Genomic DNA, 24,081 nt, shown 5'->3' with positions numbered 1-24,081 from the left:
AAAAATGACTAAACTCAATCTGCTTTTAACTTGTTGGTTCTAAAACTTCTCATTAGTGTTTTCAACCCCCCCCTACGGCTTCTTGAATGGTAGAAGCTGCCAAGGGCCGCTGATTCCAGAAGGTACTATCTAGCGTGAAATTAGTCTCGGTTGAAACTTAAGTCTCGCACCCTGTGTATTGCGCATGCGCCAGCTGTTGACCCCCTTCCGCGACAGGAAGGGGAGTCCTCGGTTCCGGGGTGGTCTCCGCCGGTTGCGAGGAAGTAATTCGCGCGACTGCTGCACCATGGCGTCCGTGGGGACCCTCGCTTTCGATGAATATGGGCGCCCTTTCCTCATCATCAAGGATCAGGACCGCAAGTCTCGTCTTATGGGACTGGAGGCCCTCAAGGTAACGGGACCGGGACACTCGCGGTGAAATGAGGGAAAGAGGTGGTGTCAGTCGCTCTGCGCCTGCGCGAGCTTAGCAGCGGTTGTGCCATGTGCTCCCGGGAAAAAGCGAGAATCTTCTTTCCCGGGTGTCCCCTCTGGTCGTCAGTCACGCACCCCGCTGTCCCCGCTGTCAGATCTCGGGAGAGCTGGCGTACAAGCCTTTAGACCGAACGCGAGTTGGGTGGGGCAGCCTGCCCGGCGGGTCCAGCCGAGTTTCCAGCACAACGCGCGGGGAAGGTGCTCGGGGCCACCTCTCCGGTTAGGCCTCTGCTCATTAACCTTCAGCTGGTGTACCTGCAGCAGCCCTCTTGTCGTCGTCCTCGCGCGTAAAACTTCGGTCATTTACGAGGCATTTCGTTTTTGAGTGGTCTTTCCTGGATGCGCTGCTGTAAAGACGAACATACACCCTTAATTAAAAGATGGGAAAAACTGTTGTAAGATTGAAAAACAGACGCACATAGTGATAATACGAGGTGGTGTATGGTCAAAATGACCGGTTACGGAAAGGGCGGCCCCGCACACGTTTGATAGAGCATGATGGCATTCGGATCAGAGATGGGGTGAGAGTTGGAGAGTGAGTTAGCATTGCAGGGAGAGGAGGCAGAGAAAGTTGTAGAGTGGAGGAGGTACTTGGTTTTAATGGACCACAGGCTCCTTAAAGTTAGAATACTTCCCGAAGGTAGGAGTTATTGAATTCCTAGATTGAGGATCAAGAGGTGATAGTGTGGGGAGAACCATCAAGAGGGTTTGAGTGGGACATGTCCAGCCGCCTTTTTTCTCTGCCACAGGTTGCACTAATAAGAGTTGTCTGTGGCTACACAGTGCATACACAAACACTAATTAACGAAAGCTGATTAGCAAAAGAAAGTTGGTGTGTACTTACTGTGATTATCTGACATCGAAGATAAGCAACAAAAAAGTCCTCACAAAATTAGCATGTGGCCCTTGGGCTTCAGGTTGGACGCACTTGTAAGTCAGTCCATATGTTTTTGTATATAACATTCATGCCCCAAGCTCTGAGGCGTCCCTGTTTATTTAGAGTCGTGAAGTTCTGCTTACACAGACTTAAAAACAAGATGGTTCTCCCCCAACTGTTTAACTTAGGACAAGTTGAAACTTGTGCACAACCACTCTATGCCCTGTTTTCCAATGGAGGTGATAGACACCTGTCAGCTGAGGATGGCAGGTATAAAAGGGAGGAAGTTAGAGTGGCTACATAGTGCTTGATCCATAGTAGATACTCAGTATTTGGTTTTTTCTGCTTGATCCATAGTAGATACTCAGTATTTGGTTTTTTTGTAGAAAAAGTTTCAAGCTCCTTGTATTAGATATTCAATAACTTTGACTTCAAGGGGCCTGCAGAGAAAGTACATACAACAAACATCCAGTATACACACCAAACACAATAATGTAATTAAAGGTCCGGATTATTTTGCACCAGCAGTTTTCTTCTACCTACATGCATTTTTGCATCTAATCCTCACTTCAGAGGGTATTATTTTACAGAATTGGAAACTTGGGCCCAGTGCTGTTAAAAAATTGCCTAAGGTCACATGGCTGCCAAAGAACAGTGCCACCATTCAAGCCCACCTCTCTAAGTCAAAGGCAGTGGTCTAAAACAACATTCTCAGCTTTGAGATTACTGACATTTGGGGCCAGATCCTCCTTTGTTTTGGGTGCCTGTCCTGTGCAGGATGTTAGCATTATCCTTGGCCTCTACCTACCAAATGTCAGTAATACCACTCCCCTCACTTGTGTCTCCTGGGTGACAAAATTGCCCCTAGTTAAGAACCATTTCCTTGTAGCTATTATAATTCCATTATTCAGACATACCATTCAAAATACATTTTACAGATTACCAGTGTTTTTATAGACCTAATGAATTTTGTGTATTTTGTAACCTGCCGGGTTGGAGGCCTCAGAAGTCTTCCCCAAACACAAGCATTAGCACAGCTTTGAAAAGACAATCAGCATTTTGATTGGTGGAGAGCCTAAGTGCATAAGTTCCTTAGGGAATAGAAAACACGTTTGGGGAACTAAACCATCCTCCATGGAAGGAAGCTGTGTATTATCACCAAGGGCTTTGAAGAAAAAACTGCAGCTTTGGAACTTGACTGTTAAGGTCCTGGGGAATTGTTAAGCCTTTGGGACTGGTAAGAAATGTGGAATGAGAGGTGAGATAAGAGATCCTAGAATTCAGTAGGCTACTTTGAATCTGTTAGGTTAGTAATGGCAAAAAATAGAAATGAAACGACATTTGGAGGAAATAATGGGCCTACTTATGTGTGTAAGTAGGATGTTTTCAAGCTTGGTTAGCTTCAGTGTTTTGATGCTATTGGCCTAAATTTAAAATGGAGGGATAGGACATTCCATAGGAAGATTGTTGTAACTAGCATTCCCTGAGTTCCCAAAACTACTCTCTGTAGATTAACCTGTTCAAATGTTGCTAGGCCAATGGCCCATTTGGATGGTAATATGGATATTCAATACTCTCCAAGAATTGGCTGCTCTGGGTGATTATGCTTTGAGTATTGAGGCTCAGAAGTTTGGGGTAGATACTTGGGCCCTGACCTCATAAAACTTGCAACTAAAAGAGGTAAAACAAAAATGTATAAAAAACAGAAGGCAACGGTAAAAGAAATATTATAAGCCAAGACATATTTTGCCTTAAAATTGCAAGGAGGGCTAGGTGTGGCAGCTCACACCTGTAATCTCAGCTCTTTGGGAGGGCAAGACTGAAGGATCACTTGAGGCCAGGAGTTTGAGACCATTCTGGGCAACATAGCAAGACCCTTTTCTACAAAAAAAAAAAAAAAAATGTGTTCTAATGCAAGCAGCACTTGGCTTAGGAGGGAGTTGTGTTCTAAAAGTTTATTTAACCCCAAACAAAATAGGGGTTAAAGTTCACAGGCAAGCCAACAAAATTCTGTTTAGTTCATAATGTAACTGAACCATGATGCCTGATGCCTTAACGTCTACACCAGCAGTTCTCAACTGTGACCCACAGGAATGCATTAGGAAGGTTGAGAACTACCGGTCTAGACTCCTCTCTGGAAATATACAGGACAACTTTTCTGAGCACCAAGGCCAGATTTCCTCCCTCCTTTCTTCTCTGCCTCTTCCTTCCTCCTTAAAAAATAATTTATATCTGTCAATCAGGTTAGTAGTTAGGTGTGGTAATAAAATAATATTAGGTGGGCAGCACCATATACCAGAGGTGGCAGGTAAAACTGGCCAAAAACTGCAAAAAAAGAAAAGAATATTAAGTGAGAGGCTGATGCAGGTAGATTACCTGAGCCCAGGAGTTTGAGACCAGCCTGAGCAAGACCCTGTCTCCACTAAAAATGGAGAAACTAGGTGGGCACTGTGGCAGGTGCCTACAGTCCCAGCTACTTGGGAGGCTGAGGCAAGAGGATCACTCAAGCCCAAGAGTTTGAGGTTGCTGTGAGCTGTGATACCACAGTGCTTTACCCAGATTTCAAAGAAAAAAATACCAGGTAACTTACTTATTCCAGTATCTTTGATAGCTGTTTGCCTTCCTGTAGGGAACCAGTTCACTTTGATCTCTAGGTAAAATTATTGGAATTTCAGCTGAACAGAGGAAGCTTTTTAGGGCAAGAGAACAATCAGGTTAAGAAAGAGCAATCCAGCAGCGCCTGAGACTCAGTGAGTAGGGTGCCAGCTCCATATACCAAGGGTGGTGGATTCGAACCTGGCCCTGGCCAAACTGCAACAACAACAACAAGTAAATAAATAAAAGTCTTAAAAAAAAAAAAAAGAAAAAGCAATCCACCTAATGTGTACATCCACACAGAATCACTACTACTAAATTCTTAGCTACTTTTCAGAACTTGCCTCTTTTTTTTTCTTTTTTTTCTTTCTTTTTTTTAAACAGCCTTACTATGTTGCCCTCGGTAGAGTGCCATGGCGTTGGGAACCCCTCCATAACTCACAGCAACACAAACTCTTGGGCTTAAGCGTTTCTCTTGCCTCACCCTCCCTAGTAGCTGGGACTATAGACACCCACCACAATGCAGGGCTATTCTTTTGTTGCAGTCGTCATTGTTGTTTAGCTGGCCCAGGTCAGTTTCGAACCTGCCAGCCTCAGTGTATGTGGCCGGTGCACTACCCACTGAGCTAGGGCAATGCCCGGAACTTGCCTTCTTTCATAAAAACTCTTGATAGGCAAAGATGACTTCCACATATGGGAAGTGTATGTTTCTGCAGGAAACCATGGTGTGACAGTGAAGATGGTGTATGTTTATTGGGCTCCATATCTGTGGATCCAGAAACCACAGGTATAGAGGGCAGAATACAAGAGACTTTTCAGCATCTGCAGATTTTGGTATCTTCAGGGGTTCCTGGAAATAGTTGCCCATGGATACCAAGGGATGACTGTTACAAAGTGGTCCTCTGAGACCTATCATGTCAATATCAGACTATTCTTGTTCTCAACTGTGAAATAAGGTGCTAAAAGAACCTGCCTCATTGGCCAGGCACGGTGGCTCACACCTGAAATCCTGGCACTCTGGGGACTGGTGGATTGCTTGAGCTCAGGAGTTCCAGACCAGCCTGACCAAGAGCAAGACTCCATCTCTACTGAAAATAGAAAAATCAGCCAGGCATTGTGGTGGGCACCTGTAGTCCCAGCTACTGGGGAGGCTGGGGCAAGGGGACCGCTAGAGCCCAAGAGTTTGAGGTTGCCGTAAGCTATGGTGATGCCTTGGCACTCTACCCAAGGCAACAGAGAAAGACTATATCCAAAAACAAAAAAAAAGAACATGTTTCATTGATGTGTTGAGGGCTACATGAGGTAATACAAAGCACTTGATTCTCTTTCTTTTCTGTTGAAATGACCTGTTGAAACTAGTAGTTGTAAATGTTATGCTTAAATTTAGACCTATTTCTTAAATGTAGAAGTTTTTAGAGAATAAAAACTGTCATAAGTGAATTTTTGTAAACATCACTTATATACTATTAAAATTACGTGTATGACTTAATATTCACTTTTTCTGTTTGTTTCATGTAGTCTCATATAATGGCAGCAAAGGCTGTAGCAAATACAATGAGAACATCACTTGGACCAAATGGTAAGAGTCCAACAGTCTTTGTTTTTTAAAGCATAAAATAGTCAATAGACTTCCACAGAAAGGGAATGGGAGAGTGGAACCTAATAAGCCACAATTTTTTGGTGTATTCCAGATTTCTTAAACATTGTCATTACATATATGATGTAAAATTATACATATATACAGCTCGGCACCTATAGCACAGTGGTTACGGCGCCAGCCACATGCACCAAGGCTGGCAGGTTCAAACCTGGCCTGGGCCAGCTAAACAACAATGACAACTGCAATAAAAAAATAGCCGGGCATTATGGTGGGCACCTGTAATACCAGCTACCTGGGAGGCTGAGGCAAGAGAGAGTCTTTTTTTTTTTTTTTTAAACAGAGCCTCAAGCTGTCTCCGTGGGGTAGAGTGCCATGCCATCACAGCAACCTGTAACTCCTGGGCTTAAGCAATTCTTTTGCCTTAGCCTCCCAAGTAGCTGAGACTACAGGCACCCACCACAATGTCTGGCCATTTTTTGGTTGTAGTTGTCATTGCTATTTGGCAGGCCCAGGCTGGATTCAAACTCACCAGCTCTGGTGTATGTGGCTGGTGCCTTAGCCACTTAAGCTACAGGTGCTGAGCCCACATAACGTCATTTCATTAGCATTTTCTAAATCACAACTGTTGTCTTTCAGGATTAATACTACATTTAGTAATGCATCATAATTTGTTGCCATTTACATTAGCTGATCTAAAAATGTCATCATGCAGATAATCTTTTATTTATTGATTTATTTATAATAATTTGCATAGGTTAGGAGCAAGGTCAAGAAATCAAACCAGGTTGTGCTGAAGGCCTGTTTCCTAGGCTACAGACGGGGGACTGGTTCCTTGTTCTTCTGCCTAAGGGCAAGTCCCCAGACCTCAGGCAGAGAGTGCCTCGTGCACACACACATAGACATCCTCCATTTCTCACTGTTAAAACCTGCCAAGAAGCGAATCTCGCTGAGGGCGTCGTCTGTCAGCTCCACTAGTTGCACAGGCAGTGCGTGTCTTAGCGCACCAACCACACAGGGCTCACTCTCAGCACAGCTGCTTTATAAGAAAAGAAAAGAAATCAAACCTTTTTTGTAGTTCACCCAAATTTTTTTTGCCTAAAAGCCTTCTAAACTGTGTTGTCTTGTAGGCCTTGATAAGATGATGGTGGACAAGGATGGCGATGTGACTGTAACTAATGATGGTGCCACCATTTTAAGCATGATGGATGTCGATCATCAGATTGCCAAGCTGATGGTTGAACTGTCCAAATCACAAGATGATGAAATAGGCGATGGAACCACAGGAGTGGTTGGTAAGCAGGCCCAATATCCTTTTTAAGAGGGGTTGCTTAAGATCATAGGGCTAGCATGGCTGGGAGAATGTTAACTATGAATCAGCATGAGGAGCAGACAAACCAAAATTTGTAGAACATGCTGCGAGACGAGTGGTACAAACTTTTCAAAACTGACAGTATTGAAAAAGAACAGAAAGGAGGCTGGGGGTAATTAGGCAATGAGAAATGACACCTAACTGTAACATGTAACAATAAATTGGATGCTAACTTGGTTTTGTTTGTTTTTTAAGCTATAAGAGATATTTGGGACAAGGCGAGGAATTTGATTATGGATTATGTATGACATTGTAGAGTCAATGTTGAGTTTTTCTAGGTGTGATAATTAAACTGCATTGCAGACACATGCTCTCGGCTGTATGCAAATACTTCAGGGTAATAGGTCATGATTCCTACAACTGATTCTCAAATAGAAGAGTATGCTCACGTAGAGAAAACATGGCAAAATGTTCAGAAGTAAACTGGTGCCCATTGTATACTGCTCTTGCACTTTTTTTGGAAGGTTTGAAATGTTTTAAGATAAAAAGCTGATCTTTAGGGTTATCTTTTCTGCAGATGAAATATCAGTTCTTTGATGACAAATATTTGTTCAACACCATCTTGTACCAAGGACTGTTCTTGGTGTGCTTAGAGAGCCACAGATTTCAAACAAACCTCATCTTTGTAGCAGTAAAATAAGGGGAAGGGAAGATGTATGTGGGTAAATTTTGAAATCATCTTACCACTAAGATGAATCTCACTGAAATTTCACTGAAGTCCCTAGACCAGGAAAATATAATGTATTTTTTCCATTTTTATAAAAATACTCCTTCTACCTACATTCTTTAGTTACAGTTTCCACTTCACTGCGAGTTGAATGTTGCTGTCTACAAAAGGAAACCTAATAGACCTCTCAGAACAAAAGCAGGAGGCTCCCTTTTTTAAATATGCGCTTCCGCTTCTAAGATACATCTAGCTTAAAGAAAAAAAAATCTAGCTTAATTCTGGAACCTTATTTCCAAGGTAGCATCACATTTGCATTGATGATACTAAAAGTAAACTTTCAGCATTTTCCTAAGCTGGTGGTCTGTTGGCTTGTTTGCAGTCCTGGCTGGTGCCTTGTTGGAAGAAGCCGAGCAGCTGCTAGACCGAGGCATTCACCCGATCAGAATAGCCGACGGCTATGAGCAGGCTGCCCGCATTGCTATTGAGCACCTGGACAAGATCAGCGACAGTGTCCTTGTTGACGTGAAGGACACTGAGCCCCTGATTCAGACTGCAAAAACCACACTGGGCTCCAAAGTGTACGTTTTGTTAGAAGATGCAATGAAGCATTTGTAGAGAAAACTGTTTGCCTAAAATGATTTCATATTGATTTCATGAGTTTCTGTTATTTTGGTTTGCTTTGGTTTTAATATAGTTGTAAATACATGTATCTTGTATTTTAGTTGAGAGCTGAATTTCCAGGTTTGTATGTTAAATTCCCTTGATAATATTTGTAAAATATATAATTAATTTAGCAGGATCAGCTACATAAATAATCAAGTAGATGGGATCTTATGTGTGAATTTTCAGGACTCTTCTTTTGACCATTTTGTTGCAAGGGGGATTCTACTTTTCATTCATTAGCGAAATTACTGATGTAAAATTTTAATGTACTAAGGAGGAGTGATCTTGAATTTCACTTACATTGGGTGTTTTCAACACTTGTATGTTACCTACTATTTGCCAGGCTTGTTGCCAAGTCTTAAGGGCACAAAGACCCAGTTCCTGCCTCCTAGTGCCTCAGTAACCTCAGCCAAGGGGCACACTCATTTTGAACAGTGATAAAAGACAGATGGTCTGTTGGTATAATGTAGCATAAAGTGCTTTATCACACAATATTTTTAAGTTGGTATCAGTGTGAGAGGTGTTTTCATTTGTGTGCCTGTAGCTGTTAGGGCAAGAAGAAAAGAGTAGTCTCAACTTAGAGTAGCTAGGGGAAATGCACAAAACTGTCTGGGTTGCCTTCTCCCCTGCTGGGAGATAGCCACAACAGCCTGGGTCAGCAGAGGCCTTCAGTGGGGCCAGCTGTCCTTTGGTTACAGGTCTTAGCTGAGACTGGCTCTTAGGCAAGGGTAACTACCCTAGAGGTGTCCTCTCTGACAAGTATAGCACTATTTTCTTATGAAAGGAAGGTATTACCATTACTTGAAATGTCCCCAAAAAAAATTTTTTTTTTTTTTTTGTTTAGATAGAATCTCACTGTCCCTCTGGGTAGAGTGCCATGGCATCAGAGCTCAGAGCAAACTCAAACTCTTGAGCTAACTGATGGCTCTTGCCTCCTGACCACAGGCACCTACCACACCCAGCTAATTTTTTCTTATTTTTAGTGGAGACGTTTACTCTTGCTCAGACTGGTCTGGAACTCCTAAGCTCAAGCAGGCCACCCACCCCAGCCTTACAGAGTGCTAGGATTACAGTTGTGAGCCACCACGCCTGACCAAAATGTAGAAATTTTATTTTATTGTTGCTTTATAAGTTGGCCCTGTTCTATTTCCAAGTTTTTATAAAACCCAAGTATGTATTGGTCCTTACTACAGAAAATGTTCAAGTCAACTGAAAATGGCCAAATGTATTCAGTATAAAGCAAAACCTTGTAAGTCATCTAGTTGGGATAATAACAAAATTTTTAGTTTCACAGTTTTCTTTTCTAGGTTACTTAAGATTTCAGACACTGTATTTCAAGTGCTAGGTTTCCCCCATGGTTTTTATTGACTCCAAAGGAAATTCATTGAGCAATCTATTCAAATGTTTTAAAGCTTCCAAAAAAGGTAACATTCCCCACATCTGTAATTGTATTTTGGTGGGATTTTGTTGTTTTTTTTAAGACAGTCTCACTCTGGCTTAGTAAAGTGCCGTGGCATCATAACTCACAGCAACCACAGGCTTTTGGGCTCAAGCTGTCATCTAGTAGCGACAGGGTCTTGTTCTTGCTCAGGCTGGTCTGGAACTCCTGAGCTATACGATCAATCTGCCTTGGCCTCCAAGAGCACTGGGATTACTAGGTATGAGCCACCATGCCTGGCCTTGGTGGGAATTCTTAAAAGGTAGTGCGCCTTACTTCCCTTAAGTGCTGCTCCTCATTGAGATAGGGTCTGCTTTTCTTGGGTGATTATCTTTCCCATTTTATTTTGAATGTGTAAAATATAATAATAACAGTATTCTTTTTTTTTTTTTTTAAGACAGCATCTCAGGCACCCTCAGTAGAGTGCTGTGGCATCACAGCTCACAGCAACCCCAGTTCTTGGGCTTAGGCAATTCTCTTCCCTCAGCCTCCTGAGTAGCTGGGACTATAGGTGCCCGCCACAATGCCCAGCTATTTTTTGTTGCAGTTTGGCTGAGGCCGTTTTCGAACCCACCACCCTCGGTATGTGGGGCTGGTGCCTTACCCACTGAGCCAAAGGCACTGCCCAATAGTAACAGTATTCTTAAAAAGTAATGGGATCGTAGGAAGATCTTAGTTCTTGGCATGCTACCATGGTCCCTTATTTACATTCATAATGGATGAAAATAGTAAATTTCAGTTAGAATTCGTGAAAACAAAATGTAAGCAGCCTGGGCCTGCCAAACAACAATGATGGCTGCAACCAAAAAATACCCAGGCGTTGTGGCGAGTGTCTATAGTCCCAGCTACTTGGGAGGCAGAGGCAGGAGAATCGCTTGAGCCCAGGAGTTGGAGGTTGCTGTGAGCTGTGATACCACAGGACTCTACTCAGGGCAATGGCTTGAGGCTCTGTCTCAAAAAAAAAAAAAAAAAGTTTGTGTTTTTTTTTTTTTTTTTTTCGTAAGTTTGTGGTCATCTTTAGGGGTCCATTGAGCACAAGTTAAGAATCTCTGTTCTGAACTCTCGAATATGCAGAGTGTTAACGGCTTGCTTTCTGAAAGGCTCTGAACATTATTAGTATCTGTGAGTCTCATGCGATCTACTTTGCTTGTAGTATTTGTGAAGTGAATGTGAAAAGTCTGTTCTGGGATGTTTTCATCAGGGTCAACAGCTGTCACCGACAGATGGCCGAGATTGCTGTGAATGCTGTCCTCACTGTGGCAGATATGAAGCGGAGAGACGTTGACTTTGAACTCATCAAAGTAGAAGGCAAAGTTGGCGGGAGACTGGAGGACACAAAACTTATTAAGGGTGTGATCGTGGATAAGGATTTTAGTCACCCACAGATGCCAAAAGTAAGCCATTGCTTTTCACAGCTTCACGCAGTTTTGTAACTCTTAAACTCACCAATTAAAATGTCTATTTTTCTTGGCTCAGCACCTGTAGCTCAAGCGGCTAGGGGGCCAGCCACATACACAGAGCTGGCGGATTCAAATCCAGCACAGGCCTGCCAAACAGCAGTGACAACTACAACCAAAAAATGGCCGGGTATTGTGGCGGGCACCTGTAGTCCCAGCTACTTGGGAGGCTGAGGCAAGAAAATCACTTAAACCCAGGAGTTAGAGCTTCCTGTGAGCTGTGATGCTATGACACTCTACCCAGGGTGACAGCTTGAGGCTCTGTCTCAAAATAAAAAATAAAAAAATAAATGTCTATTTTTCCCCTTAGAAAGTTGAAGATGCTAAGATTGCAATTCTCACGTGTCCATTTGAGCCACCTAAGCCAAAAACAAAGCACAAGCTGGATGTGACCTCTGTGGAAGATTACAGAGCCCTCCAGAGATACGAAAAGGAGAAGTTTGAAGAAATGATTCAGCAGGTGGGTGGGTCTTAACCATAGTCCTGCCTGAAATTAAACCCCTAAACTGTGCAGGTAGTTGGGTGCAGGTAATTAGTATGTGACTACATTATTATCTTGATTCTTCTGTGGCTACAAATAACACGTTAACAGCATAGTCCTTTAGTTTTAAATTCTAAAAGGAATAAACATACACAATGAGAAAAAAATCAAATGGCACAGAAAGGTATAAAAGGGAAAGAAGTCTAATTTTGTTTTAGAATGGTAGTATGTTTAGGGTACCTGAGAGAGTTGGCATTGTTCCCTAGAGCTGTGCTTCTGATTGTATTTATTTGTTCTGGATACTTTTAACAGGGCTACCAACTTACCTAAGATCTTTGAGTATGACTTTTAGACCAAAGAGTTACTGAATAACTGGAATTAGACCAGAATGCACTCATAGCAATCCCAGTTCTTTGTTCAAATCAGTCAAGAGTATGGTCTTGTAAAGACCTTGATGTAGAAGTGTGTGCTTTTTGATGTAACAGCTGTTTTGGGACCCTGTCCTTGAGTTCAAAGCACCAGTACTCAAGAATACATGAACGTCGGTACTGGCAAGATTGTTATTTACTTTAGCAAACAGACTAGAGGCTAATTTAATGTCTGTTCTTAGGAAAGTCATCAAATTTATTTCTTCTTGATACGTAATATCTTTGTAGCAAGCAACATACTGAGTACTAGAGATAACAGTAGTGACCAAAGCCAAACTTTTGCCCTAACGCACATAATAAGGGAGCCATGGGTGAGGCTGTGACTTAGTGGCCAGAGAAGGCCTGTCCAGGACAGAGAGTTGTGTTGAGAGAAAGAAGCATCTCTGTGTGAGGAACCTTCCAGCCGAGGAAAGATGGGGTGGTCCCTGAGGAAAGAACATGTCTGGTTTATGCAAGGAGCAGCCAGCCTGAGAGAGGAGCGTGCTGGCAGGAGTTTGTACACAGAAGCCCCTTGTCTGGGCTGCTGGGGCAGCATCAGCGGCATGCGGGCTGACGCGAGCTGGACAAAGGTAACTGAGAGGCCAGGGGTACTGCATGCACCGCATTTGGTGACATGCAGGTTGCCAAGAATGAGAAAGGAATATTGATGGGACGAGGTACTAAAATTTTAAAGAATGAGAGCAGGGGACCCAAAGAGGAGGATTGTAGATTTGGCAGTAGGAAGGACCCTTCTGATCTTGAGAGAAGACTAGCCACCATAAGAGGAGAAATACAGGGGTGGGACGGTTTTCAGGGGATAGCAAGCGTTTGTTCACAGCAAGAATGTGACAGAAACATTGCTTAAGGAGCCTGCTGTTAATGGACAGCTCCAGGGGGTCAGAGATGGAAGGAGGGGTATAGCCAGGAAGTGGTACATGATCTGGAGGCTTGGGTGGAAACCCAAGTTGAGGAACCAGGTGCAGTAGTCACCAGGAGAGGTATGATGGGCTCTGATCATTACCTTCTGATTGGGAAGTCAGCTTTTTATTTGCACGTGGGAGGTGTTTCTTACTAGAAGCAGGATTGCCTCTGTGGGTCTCTAAACCATTGTGTGTCTATTTATCGATCCACTGAGGATTGTTCACTCAGGTGACAAAAGCAAGTTGCAGAGAAGTGTGTCATGATACTCTGTTTAAAACACACAACAGATGATACTGCTTCCTGAGGATTTGTGACAGGGAAGAGCTTTTAGCCTTTTCATCCCTGGAGTGGGGAGAGGGTATTAGCTTTGTTGACACATTTATTTGTTTTGCTTCACAGTATGTAACAGTAAGGTTCAGCATAAACTGATCGTGGCTTTTAAAGCATAATGTGGAAAGTGAGGTGATCCTCATTGATACACGTCCATTATTTAGAATTTGGAATTGAGGCTTGGGGCCTGTAGCTCAGCAGCTAGGGCGCCAGCCACATGCACCAGAGCTGGCAGATTCAAATCCAGCCCAGGCCCGCCCAACAACAATGACAACTGCAAGCAAAAAATAGCCGGGCGTTGTGGTGGGCGCCTGTAGTCCCAGCTATTTGAGAGGCTAAGGTAAGAGAATCATTTAAGCCCAAGAGTTTGAGGTTGCTGAGAGCAACGGCACTCTACTCAAGGTGACGGCTTGAGACTCTATCTCAAAAACTAAAAAATAAATTAAAAAAAAAAAAATAGAATTTGGAATTGATAGAAAAGTAGGCACTTACGTATTTTCTTCCTTGCCTTTTTTGTGCTTTTTTTATTTTAATGCACCCACCTTACACACCCAACTGTGCATCTCCCCTTTTTTCAAACTGTATAACAGAACAAATGCCTACTTTGTCTTGACATAATCGTCGTATTTCTTTTCCCAGATCAAAGAAACTGGTGCTAACCTAGCAATTTGTCAGTGGGGCTTTGATGATGAGGCAAATCATTTACTTCTTCAGAATAACTTGCCTGCAGTTCGTTGGGTAGGAGGACCTGAAATTGAGGTAGGAAGCTTTAAGTGAAGAGACCTTTCTAGACGGTAGAGAGAGCACACTGTGCATGTGTGTATTTAGGGGCTGCTTTGATAGCATTTGGCTTAAATAATAACCACATATGGGCAGCGCCCCTAGCTCAGTGGTAGGGCGTGGCCATATATACATGGGGCTGGCAGGTTCACACCCTGCCTGGGCCTGCTAACCAACAGTGACAACTACAACAACAAAAGGGAAAAAAAATAACCAGGCATTGTGACAGGTGCCTGTAGTCCCAGCTACTTGGGAGGCTGAGACAAGAGAATCGCTTAAGCCCAATAATTAGAGGTTGCTGAGCTGTGACGCCACAGCACTCTACCAAGGGCGACGTAATGAGACTCTGTCTCAAAAAAATAAGTTAATAATAACCATGTTATGCCAAAGCTCTGTCAGATTAGAGGAAGATGAGCTAACAGAGAATAAAGTGCTAGAATCTTTTATGTTGTTTGAATAACAATGCTGTGTTTTACTGATGTTTCCTGGCATTTTAAATGCTTTCTCTATGTCATGGATATTGGCCGTGACCTGTCATTGGCTTTCTGGGGCAGGAAGAACTGGTCTCTTCCTCTCCCACATCAGCCAAATACCAACAGCTGTCACAGACACACACTGTGTGTCATCAGTTCTCACTGCAACCCAGTGCAGGGAACGTGCCTCTGGGTTCCCAGAGAGGGGAAAGCTGCACAGAGGGAAAGTGGGGTCGTGAGCATAGGGTATGGGTGCAGGGTGGTAGAGCTGGGCAACCCAAAACCAGACCAAGATGCCTCGCTCTTCAGAACCTTGTTCATTTAACAAGGTACTCTGGGGTCAGCTGGAAACGTTTTGGCCAGAGGAGGGCAGCAATTCAGTGAATGAGATGGTCCTCAATCAAGTTTAACTCATGGTGGCCCAATTTTGAAAGTTAAGTGTTCACCAATACTATCTTATCCTTTAATGTCCCAATTAGCTAATTGCCATCGCAACAGGAGGGCGGATCGTGCCCCGATTCTCAGAGCTCACACCCGAGAAGCTGGGCTTTGCTGGGCTTGTAAAAGAAATCTCATTTGGGACGACCAAAGACAAAATGCTGGTCATCGAGCAGTGCAAGAACTCCAGAGCTGTAACCATTTTCATTAGAGGAGGAAATAAGATGGTGAGAATTTAGTTATTTGTCCTGCATTCTTTCTGATTTGGTACATACTGTGGCTTTGTACTTGTAATGTGTTTAACTACAATATAGTTGCCGTAAGACAATCCTTTTTTCTCAAAGGAAGCAGTGATGTGTAAGTTACTGAAGATGGTGTTAAATTGTTTTCACAAGGCACATTTCTGCTGTGCCTTATGTAGAAACAGAACCCAAGTAAACAACCATTGGTGATCTCTCTCAGAGAGTGGTTCTGCTCTGAGAATGAACTTTTAGCAAATTGTGATAAAACAAAATGATGTGAGGTTTGTCAGTTTTTTATTCCTTTGCTTGATCATGCGTCCTGAATGAGTCTTTGTGGCTGCCTGCATTTGTCACCTGTGTTATTAGGAGGAAAGGTATGATGTGGTAAATCATCTGATGGTAAAGACCATGGAAATGGTATGGCACACCCTCTCTATTTGTTTCTAAGGAGTTGCTTTTAGGATTTGGCTCTGACGTGAATAGATCTTAACTACATTAATTTGGGGTTGTTTTGTTTTTATTAAATCATAACTGTACGTTGATGTACTTATGGGGTTCAGTGTACTGATTTGGTATACAATGTGAAATGCTTACATTGCGCTAATTAACACATCCATCACACTTATACTCAATAGTTTTGAAATGTACCACTGCACCGTGCACATTAGGTGAGGTCCCCCAAGTATCCTCCCTCCTTCTCTTCCTCTCTCTCTCCTCTTCCCTCCTACTTTCTGGACTATGGTTATGTTTTACCATTCATATGAATGTGTAGGTGATTATATATTGATTTCATAGTAGTTTTGAGTATATTGGATACTTTTTGTTCCAATATATATTCTTAATTCTTTTTTTTTTTTTTGGTTTTTGGCCGGGGCTAGGTTTGAACCTGCCACCTCCGGCATATGGGACTGGCACCCTACTCCTTGAGCCACAGGTGCCGCCCCCAATACATACTCTTGAAATACTTAGAAGAATATGTCCCAGCTCCATACAGGTAAACATAAAATGTGGCATCTCCATCTTTTTTATGGCTGCATAGTACTCCATGGTGTACATATACCACAATTTGTTAGTCCATTCATGGGTCAGTGGGCACTTGCGCTGTTTCCATGTCTTGGCAATTATGAATTGGGCTGCAGTAAACATTCTGGTGCAAGCGTCTTTGTTGTAAAATGATTTTTGATCATCTGGGTACATACCTAGTAGAGGAATTGCAGGGTCGAACAGTAGGTCTACTTTTAGTTCCTTGAGTGTTCTCCAAACTTCTTTCCAAAAAGGTCGTATTAGCTTGCATTCCCACCAACAGTGGAGAAGTGTTCCCTTCTCTCCTCATCCACACCAACATCTATAGTTTAGGGGTTTTGTTATGTGGGCTACTCTTACTGCAGTCAGATGATATCTCAAGGTAGTTTTAATTTGCATTTTTCTGATTAAAGATGATGAGCATTTTTTCATGTGTTTGTAGGCCATGTGCCTATCTTCTGAGATGTTTCTGGTGGGTTTTTTTTTTGTTTTTTTGGCCGGGGCTGGGTTTGAACCCGCCACCTCTGGCATATGGGACCGGCGCCCTACTCCTTGAGCCACAGGCGCCACCCTTCTGAGATGTTTCTGTTTAAGTCTCTTGCCCATGTAGAAATGGGGTTGGTTATTGTTATTGATTAGTTTGAGTTCTCCGTGGGTTCTAGTTATCATACCTTTGTCGGAAGCATAACCTGCAAAAATCTTCTCCCATTCTGAAGGTTGTTTGTTTGCTTTACTTACTGTGGTCTTGGCTGTGCAGAAGCTTTTTAGTTTGATCGGGTCCCAGTAATGGACTTTTGGTGTTGCTTCAATTGCCCAGGGGGGTCCTCCTTATAAAATATTCTCCCGGGCTGATTTCTTCAAGTGTTTTCCCTGCCACTCTCTTCTAGTATTTTATAGTTTCATGTCTTTTTTGCAGTTTCTGGCTGGAGCTGGGTTTGAACCCACCACCTCCAGCATATGGGGCTGGCGCCGTACTCCTTTGAGCCACAGGTGCCGCCCTAGTTTCATGTCTTAAGTTTAAATCTTTTTTTTTTTTTTTTTTTTTTTGTAGAGACAGAGTTTCACTTTATGGCCCTCAGTAGATAGAGTGCTGTGGCATCACACAGCTCACAGCAACCTCCATCTCCTGGCTTAAGCGATTCTCTTGCCTCAGCCTCCCGAGTAGCTGGGACTACAGGCACCCGCGACAGTGCCCGGCTTTTTTTTTTTTTTTTTCCTTAAGTTCGGCCGGGGCTGGGTTTGAACCCGCCACCCTCGGTATATGGGGCCAGCGCCTTACCGACTGAGCCACAGGTGCTGCACAAGTTTAAATCTTTTATCCAGTGAGAATCGATTTTTGTTAATGGTGAAAGGTGGGGATCCAGCTTCAGTCTTCAACAGGTCTCCAGCCAGTTCACCCAGCACCATTTGTTAAATAGGGAGTCTTTCCCCTACTGAATGTTTTTGATAGGCTTATCAAAGATCAAATGACGATAAGTCGCTGGGTTAATCTCTTGATTCTCTATTCTGTTCCATAAGTCTACCTCTCTGTTTTTGTGCCAGTACCATGCTGTTTTGATCACTATAGATGTATAGTATAACCTAAAGTCTGGTAACATTATACCTCCTGATTTGTTTTTATTTCTGAGTAATGTCTTGGCTATTCGAGGTTTTTTTCTGATTCTATATAAAACAAAGCACTATTTTTTCAAGCTCTTTAAAGTATGACAATGGTGCTTTAATAGGGATTGCATTAAATCTGTAGGTTGGGGTAGCACCTCTAGCTCAAAGGAGTAGGGTGCCGGCCCCATATACCAAAGGTGGTGGGTTCAAAACCGGCCCCGGCCAAAAACTGAAAAAACAAACAAAAAAAAAAAAGGCTTAAGCCTGTAGCTCAAGGCACCAGCCACGTACACCAGAGCTGGTGGGTTCAAATCCATCCCTGGCCTGCCAAACAACGATGACAATTACAACCAAAAAAAAAAAAAAACGCTGGGCATTGTGGTGGGTGCCTGTAGTCCCAGTTACTTGGGAGGTTGAGGCAAAAGAATCGCTTAAGCCAGGAGTTGGAAGTTGCTGTGAGCTGAGATGCCACAGCAGTCTACCGAGGGCGATAGCTTTAGGCTCTGTCTCAAAAACAAATAAATGAATAAATAAATTTGTAGATTGCTTTAGGTAGTATAGACGTTTTAACAATGTTGATTCTTCCCAGCCATGAGCATGGTATGTTTTTCCATTCGTTACCATCTTCAGCTATTTCTTTTTTTTTGTTTTTGTTTTTGAAGAGACAGTCTCACTTTGTTGCCTCCCGTAGAGTGCTGTGGCGTCACAGCTCACAGCAAGCTCTTGGGCTTAGGCGATTCTCCTACCTCAGCATCCCGAGTAGCTGGAGCCACAGGCACCACCCAACTTCAACTATTTCTCTTCTTGAGTTTCTCTTTCTAGAGATCTTTCATGTCCTCTGTTAGGCAAATTCCCAGATGTTTCATCATCTTTGGCACTACTGTAAAAGGAATAGAGTCCTTGACTGTATTTTCAGCTTGACTATTGTTGGCATATATAAAAGCTACTTATTTTGTAAGTATTGATTTTGTATCTTGAGACACTACTTAATCGCTTATTCCTTAATCGCTTCTAAGAGTTTTTTAGTTGAGTCCCTGGGATTTTCCAGGTATAGGATCATATCATCAGCAAAGAGTGAGAGTTTGATCTCCTAACCCTATTTGGATACCCTTGATCGCCTTCTTTTGCCTGACAGCAATGGCTAAGACTTCCATTACTATGTTGAATAGCAGTGAAGACAGTGGGCATTCTTGCCTAGTTCCTGATCTGAGTGGAAATGTTTTCAGTTTTACTCCATTCAATATGATACTGGCTGTGGGTTTGCTATAGATGGCCTCTATCAGTTTAAGAAGTGTCCCTTCTATGCCTGTTTTCTTAATTGTTCTGATCATGAAAGGATGCTGGATACTATCAAGCTTTTTCTGCGTCAATTGAGAGAATCATATGGTCTTTGTTTTTTAACCACATTAATTTGGAAAAACTATTTTTCCCAGATCATTGAGGAAGCAAAACGATCCCTTCATGATGCTCTGTGTGTCATCCGAAATCTCATCCGTGATAATCGTGTGGTGTATGGAGGAGGGGCTGCTGAGATATCGTGTGCCCTGGCAGTTAGCCGAGAGGCAGATAAGGTGACATTCATGATGCTCGTGTAAAGATGAGTGAAAGAGGCATCTCTGGTGGGGAGATTGGGGGGCTGGACTCATAATGAACAACGCATCTGAGCTGTAGGACCCCTCTGTGTACTCAGGTTTGGGTTATCCTACACTAGAATTCCTCAGCTGTTTCTAACCATTGCATCCTTGAAATAGTAATAAATCTCTGCAGTCTTAATGGTATTTGAAATGCAAATTAATGTGATACTATAACTTAAAGCAGTAAGTATTGCTTTGTTCTGACACATTTTTCACATGTATGCCCTGTATCCTTATTCTGTAGTGACTTTTCAGTATTCTGTTAGCTTATTCTTAAAACTCACCCTTTCAAAGTATAGAACAAGAATTGTATTTCCCAGTTGCTGCTGGAGGTTTTGTCTGGTTCTGCCAAGTGTGCTTATCACTTGTGCCCTTCTAGTGCCCAACCTTGGAGCAGTATGCCATGAGAGCATTTGCGGACGCACTGGAGGTCATCCCCATGGCCCTTTCTGAAAACAGTGGCATGAATCCTATCCAGACTATGACTGAAGTTCGAGCCAGACAAGTGAAGGAGATGAACCCTGCTCTTGGAATTGACTGTTTGCACAAGGGCACGAATGGTGAGGAACTGTCATGATTCTTCTATAGGGCTATGATTTTTATTTAAATTGAATGATTATGTATTACATTACTGTGGTATATGCTATGAAGCTATCTTATTTTAAGTATACTTTACATATAAAACAGTTCTGAAATGGACTTTTAGTTACTATATGGTTCTGTCTGCAGATTGCGTTTTCTAAATGTGATCGACTCTAACGGCTATAATCCCTTGCGTAGTTCAGCTGCTGAAAAGGTAGGATAGGTTTAGCTGATTGAAACAGTGGTCCTAGGGATTTCTATACTAATTAAGCCATATCTGGAGTTCTGTAATCACAGAATCTTAGAACTGCATAGGTATATTCTACTTTTCATACTCAATATCCCAAGGTCTTAATAAAAGTAACTCTTCATCAGACAAAAAAAATTTTTTTCTTTTAGAGACAGAGTCTCACTTTGTCACCTCAGTAGAGTGTTGTGGCGTCATAGCTCACAGCAACTTCCAGCTCTTGGGCTTAGGCGATTCTCTTGCCTCAGCCTCCTGAGTAGCTGGGACTACAGGCACCCACCACAATGCCCGGCTATTTTTTTGTTGCAGTTTGGCCGGGTCCCTACTCACTGAGCCATAGGCGTTGCCCTGTCAGACAAATATTTAATGTTTTTACTTAAATGCCTGGTTGTACTAAAATTTAGCATTTCTGGGTCTTGGAAATATTTTACATTTCAAGTACAATATAATTTTACTTCAGATTTACTAGTTAGGGCATGGTTACGTTGTGGGATGAGATGTCACTGAAAGTTTCACCTTTCAGCTAATCATTGGGAAGACTAGCCTCCTCCCCTCCCTTCAGTTCCCCAATAGCTTAACCGGGTTCAAATTTCAGAATGTCCTTGAAAGTAATGAAATCACATTCATCTGAAAATTTAATCTAACTAAGATTAACATCCTCCTCCTTGGTATTTCTTAAGTTTGTGATTCCATAAATCAACATCAGAGCAGGTTATTGATATAAATATGTATGCTGTTTTAGGGTAATTGATTTTCTTGTGTTTTGCAGATATGAAGCAACAACATGTCATAGAAACTTTGATTGGCAAAAAGCAACAGATATCGCTTGCAACACAAATGGTTAGAATGATTTTGAAGATTGATGACATTCGTAAGCCTGGAGAATCTGAAGAGTAAAAAGAAAAAACTAGTATAACACGTAGTGAGAGCCGCTATTGTGATGGGTATCTTGTGATGCATCTACAGTTATTTATTATTACATCCTTTTTCAGACACTGTAGATGTTATAATAAAAGTAGCTATTTGGTAACCATAGTTTCACTTGTTCCAAGCTGTGTAATTGTGGGGGTCACACACTTTTGTATTCGTTGTATTAAAGAATCTTTGAACAACCTTTATCATCTTTTCAGGTTTGAGAAACATTTATGGTAACATTAATTAAATGCTGCCTTAATTGAAGGGGTTTGAGTACATTTGTTTGTAAATAACCTGTAGGAATTATCTTAACAGCTTAAACATTGAGTCGTCAAGGTTTGCTTTAGTATGAAATGGAATGTGGGCTTGATTTAATTCCTATCCGAATAGGTAGGCCCTTTGGTTGTAGAGATCCATCATAAATGAGCATTTCCATAGAATTATGCTATTACTGGGCTACTCTGATGTAACTAAGGTGTTATAATGTTGAGAGCTGTGGGGGGGTGGGTTGTTTGGGGGGTTTTTTTGGAGATAGAGTCTCATTTTGTCACCATCAGTAGAATGCTATGTCTTCATATCTCACAGCAACCTCAAACTCTTGGGCTCAAGCAATTCTCTTCCCTCAGCCTTCTGAATAGCTGGGACTACAGGTGCCCGCCACAACTCCCAGCTATTTTTAGAGCTGAGGTCTCAAACCTGTGATCTCAGGCAGTCCACCCACCTTGACCTCCCAGAGTGATAGGATTACAGGCGTGAGCCTCTGGTCCCAACCCCACCCTGAACTCGAGTCAGTTTATGTACAGAGGTGTCCCATCAGCAAGTGCGTAGAAGGGCAGTTGTTTTTTTTTGTTTGTTTGTTTGTTTTTTAATTTTCTCCAGTATCAAGAACCCAGTTTTATCAGAGAAACAAAATAAGTGCAGATTAGAGTGAATTGTAGAAAATGAGGGAGAACCTGCAGATTGGGCAGGAAGAAATGCCTTGCAATTACCATGTACAAGGAGAGTGATTGAATCCTGCTTAGTAAAACAGGGTTAACTAACGGTGACATTGCCTTCACTATGGGCCAGGACATGTTCTGAGAACTGGATTGTTTCAGTTCTCAGCCTAGCGAAGTAGATACATTGCTACTGTTCACATCTTACAAATGAGTTTTGATAATTTGCCAGCATCTCATCACCATTTAAGTGGCAGAGCCAAATCAGTCCTGGTAAGTCTGACCCCAGAGTTCCCAACATACCCCTACCCTATTGTGCTATTGCTTGTGTGTGATTCTCTGGATTTTCTGAAAGAATGTTTTCACTGAGTCATGATCTGGTCAGATTCCCTAGAATTAGAAATGGAAACTCTTGCCGTCTAAATTGGTGTATGTGACATCCTTCAGTGTTGCTCTCTCGTGTAAACCTGGACACTTACCAGTCCTAACTATTGGGTCATTATGGTTTCTCTGCATGTTAATATATTGGGCGTTTTGCTAAATAACCCGTGGATTTAGGGATAAGTGTTAGCACCATTCTACTAGTGTTTGTGTGTGGAACTATACACTTGAATATTGAAAGCTTAAAACCTACTGAGTATACAACCTATTTAATCATAAAATAGGCTAAAGCAGTATTATTAAAATTTGTACTACTACATTCTGGGTGCAGCTTAAGAATACAACCATTTCAAGTTTAGATTCAGGTCAGACCCACCTAGGTACATACCTCTGACGTGGTAGTTTGAATGAGTTCCTTTACAAGGATGGATGGACTGGTAGCTACTGAGAATTCACAGCACCGTTTGGTCCTGAGTATATGGTTTTATCAGAGAAGCCACTGAACCTTTCCACCCTTTTCTGAAAAATGAGCCTCACAGACGTTCCTAGTGTTTGTAAGTTCCAGATCACTCAAGTTTCCCATTGTTTGTGGCTCCCATTTTTTCCTCATGTGTAGTAAAAGCAAGTTGAGGTACTGACCCAGAGGCTACATTCCCATGCAAGACCCAATACTTTCCTGGTGTTCCCAACTCCTGCAGTTGCTGGATATCATGTTTGTTAAATGTCCTTTAATTAGTCGTCCCTTGGTATTTGTGGGGAAGTGGTTCTGTGACCTCTCACAGGTAACAAAAATCCACCAATGCTCAAGTCCCAGGTATAAAATGGTATATTTGCATATTTATGCATCCTGTTACTTTAACTCATTTCTAAGTTACTGAGAATACCTGATACAATGTAAGTGATAAATCATGGATACAGAGGGTGCCAAAAAATGGATACATGTTTTAAGAAAAATTGGAATATTCGATATATACTAGTAACAAAAGATGAATACCAGTCACATTTAAGCACATCTTGTAATTGCAGAAGTAAACTGTGACTTGAGTATTATAATTTTAATAGCAGTTTTTTCCTTTCTTAAAATGTGTGTACATTTTTTGGCACCCTCTGTATGATTAAAATTTTCCTTGTTTTTATTTTCTTTAATGTTAACAAAAGTTAAGATAATGTACATGAGGAAAAAAAAACATTGCTTTTTTTTTTTTTTTTTGCCTTCACCTTCATTGCTCTTACGCTGAATCTTAAAAATGAGCACACATCACCATAGCAGAAACAGGGCTTAGTTACTCTCAGCACAGTTGTTCTCTTCCCAGCTCCTCAAGGTGCCCAATACAGACATCTGGCTCATACACTACTTCCTGGTGACCCCTTGCAGCTAGAGACAGCCTCTCTGACCCCACCCCACATGGACTGCTGATACGCACGGTGACTCCCCTCGGTCATGCCGTAACCCCACCCAGCTAGTGCTTGCTTTCTCTAAATCTCTCTATTAGAACTCATGTGAGACCTACTTGGTAACACCCTGGACCCAGTAAAGTCTTGGGCCCTAAGGT

At 42.2% G+C, this 24,081-nt stretch overlaps 1 protein-coding gene across 1 annotated transcript; it reads left to right on the top strand.

Annotated features, from left to right (window-relative positions):
* Nucleotides 1-95: 95 nt before the first annotated feature.
* CCT5 (chaperonin containing TCP1 subunit 5) lies at nucleotides 96-21,409 on the top strand. The gene is made up of 11 exons (XM_053592989.1): nucleotides 96-391; nucleotides 5,462-5,522; nucleotides 6,671-6,835; nucleotides 7,959-8,157; nucleotides 10,882-11,074; nucleotides 11,448-11,597; nucleotides 13,916-14,035; nucleotides 15,009-15,194; nucleotides 19,268-19,405; nucleotides 19,848-20,028; nucleotides 21,067-21,409. Exons 1-11 carry the CDS (start codon nucleotides 185-187, stop codon nucleotides 21,192-21,194), a joined length of 1,728 nt encoding a protein of 575 aa, XP_053448964.1. The 5' UTR covers nucleotides 96-184; the 3' UTR covers nucleotides 21,195-21,409.
* The last annotated feature ends 2,672 nt before the right edge of the window (nucleotides 21,410-24,081 follow it).

Source organism: Nycticebus coucang, chromosome 1 (genome assembly GCF_027406575.1).
Source record: "Nycticebus coucang isolate mNycCou1 chromosome 1, mNycCou1.pri, whole genome shotgun sequence".
NCBI lineage: Eukaryota > Metazoa > Chordata > Mammalia > Primates > Lorisidae > Nycticebus > Nycticebus coucang.
Note: the sequence above shows the minus strand (reverse complement) of the source record. Positions and strands in the feature narration are given on the sequence as shown.

Coding starts and splice junctions, on each gene's coding strand:
- CCT5 (XM_053592989.1), top strand. CDS start 185: ATGCGCCAGCTGTTGACCCCCTTCCGCGACAGGAAGGGGAGTCCTCGG. Junction 5,523..6,670: donor AACATCACTTGGACCAAATG/GTAAGAGTCCAA, acceptor GTTGTCTTGTAG/GCCTTGATAAGATGATGGTG. Junction 11,075..11,447: donor GTCACCCACAGATGCCAAAA/GTAAGCCATTGC, acceptor TTTTCCCCTTAG/AAAGTTGAAGATGCTAAGAT.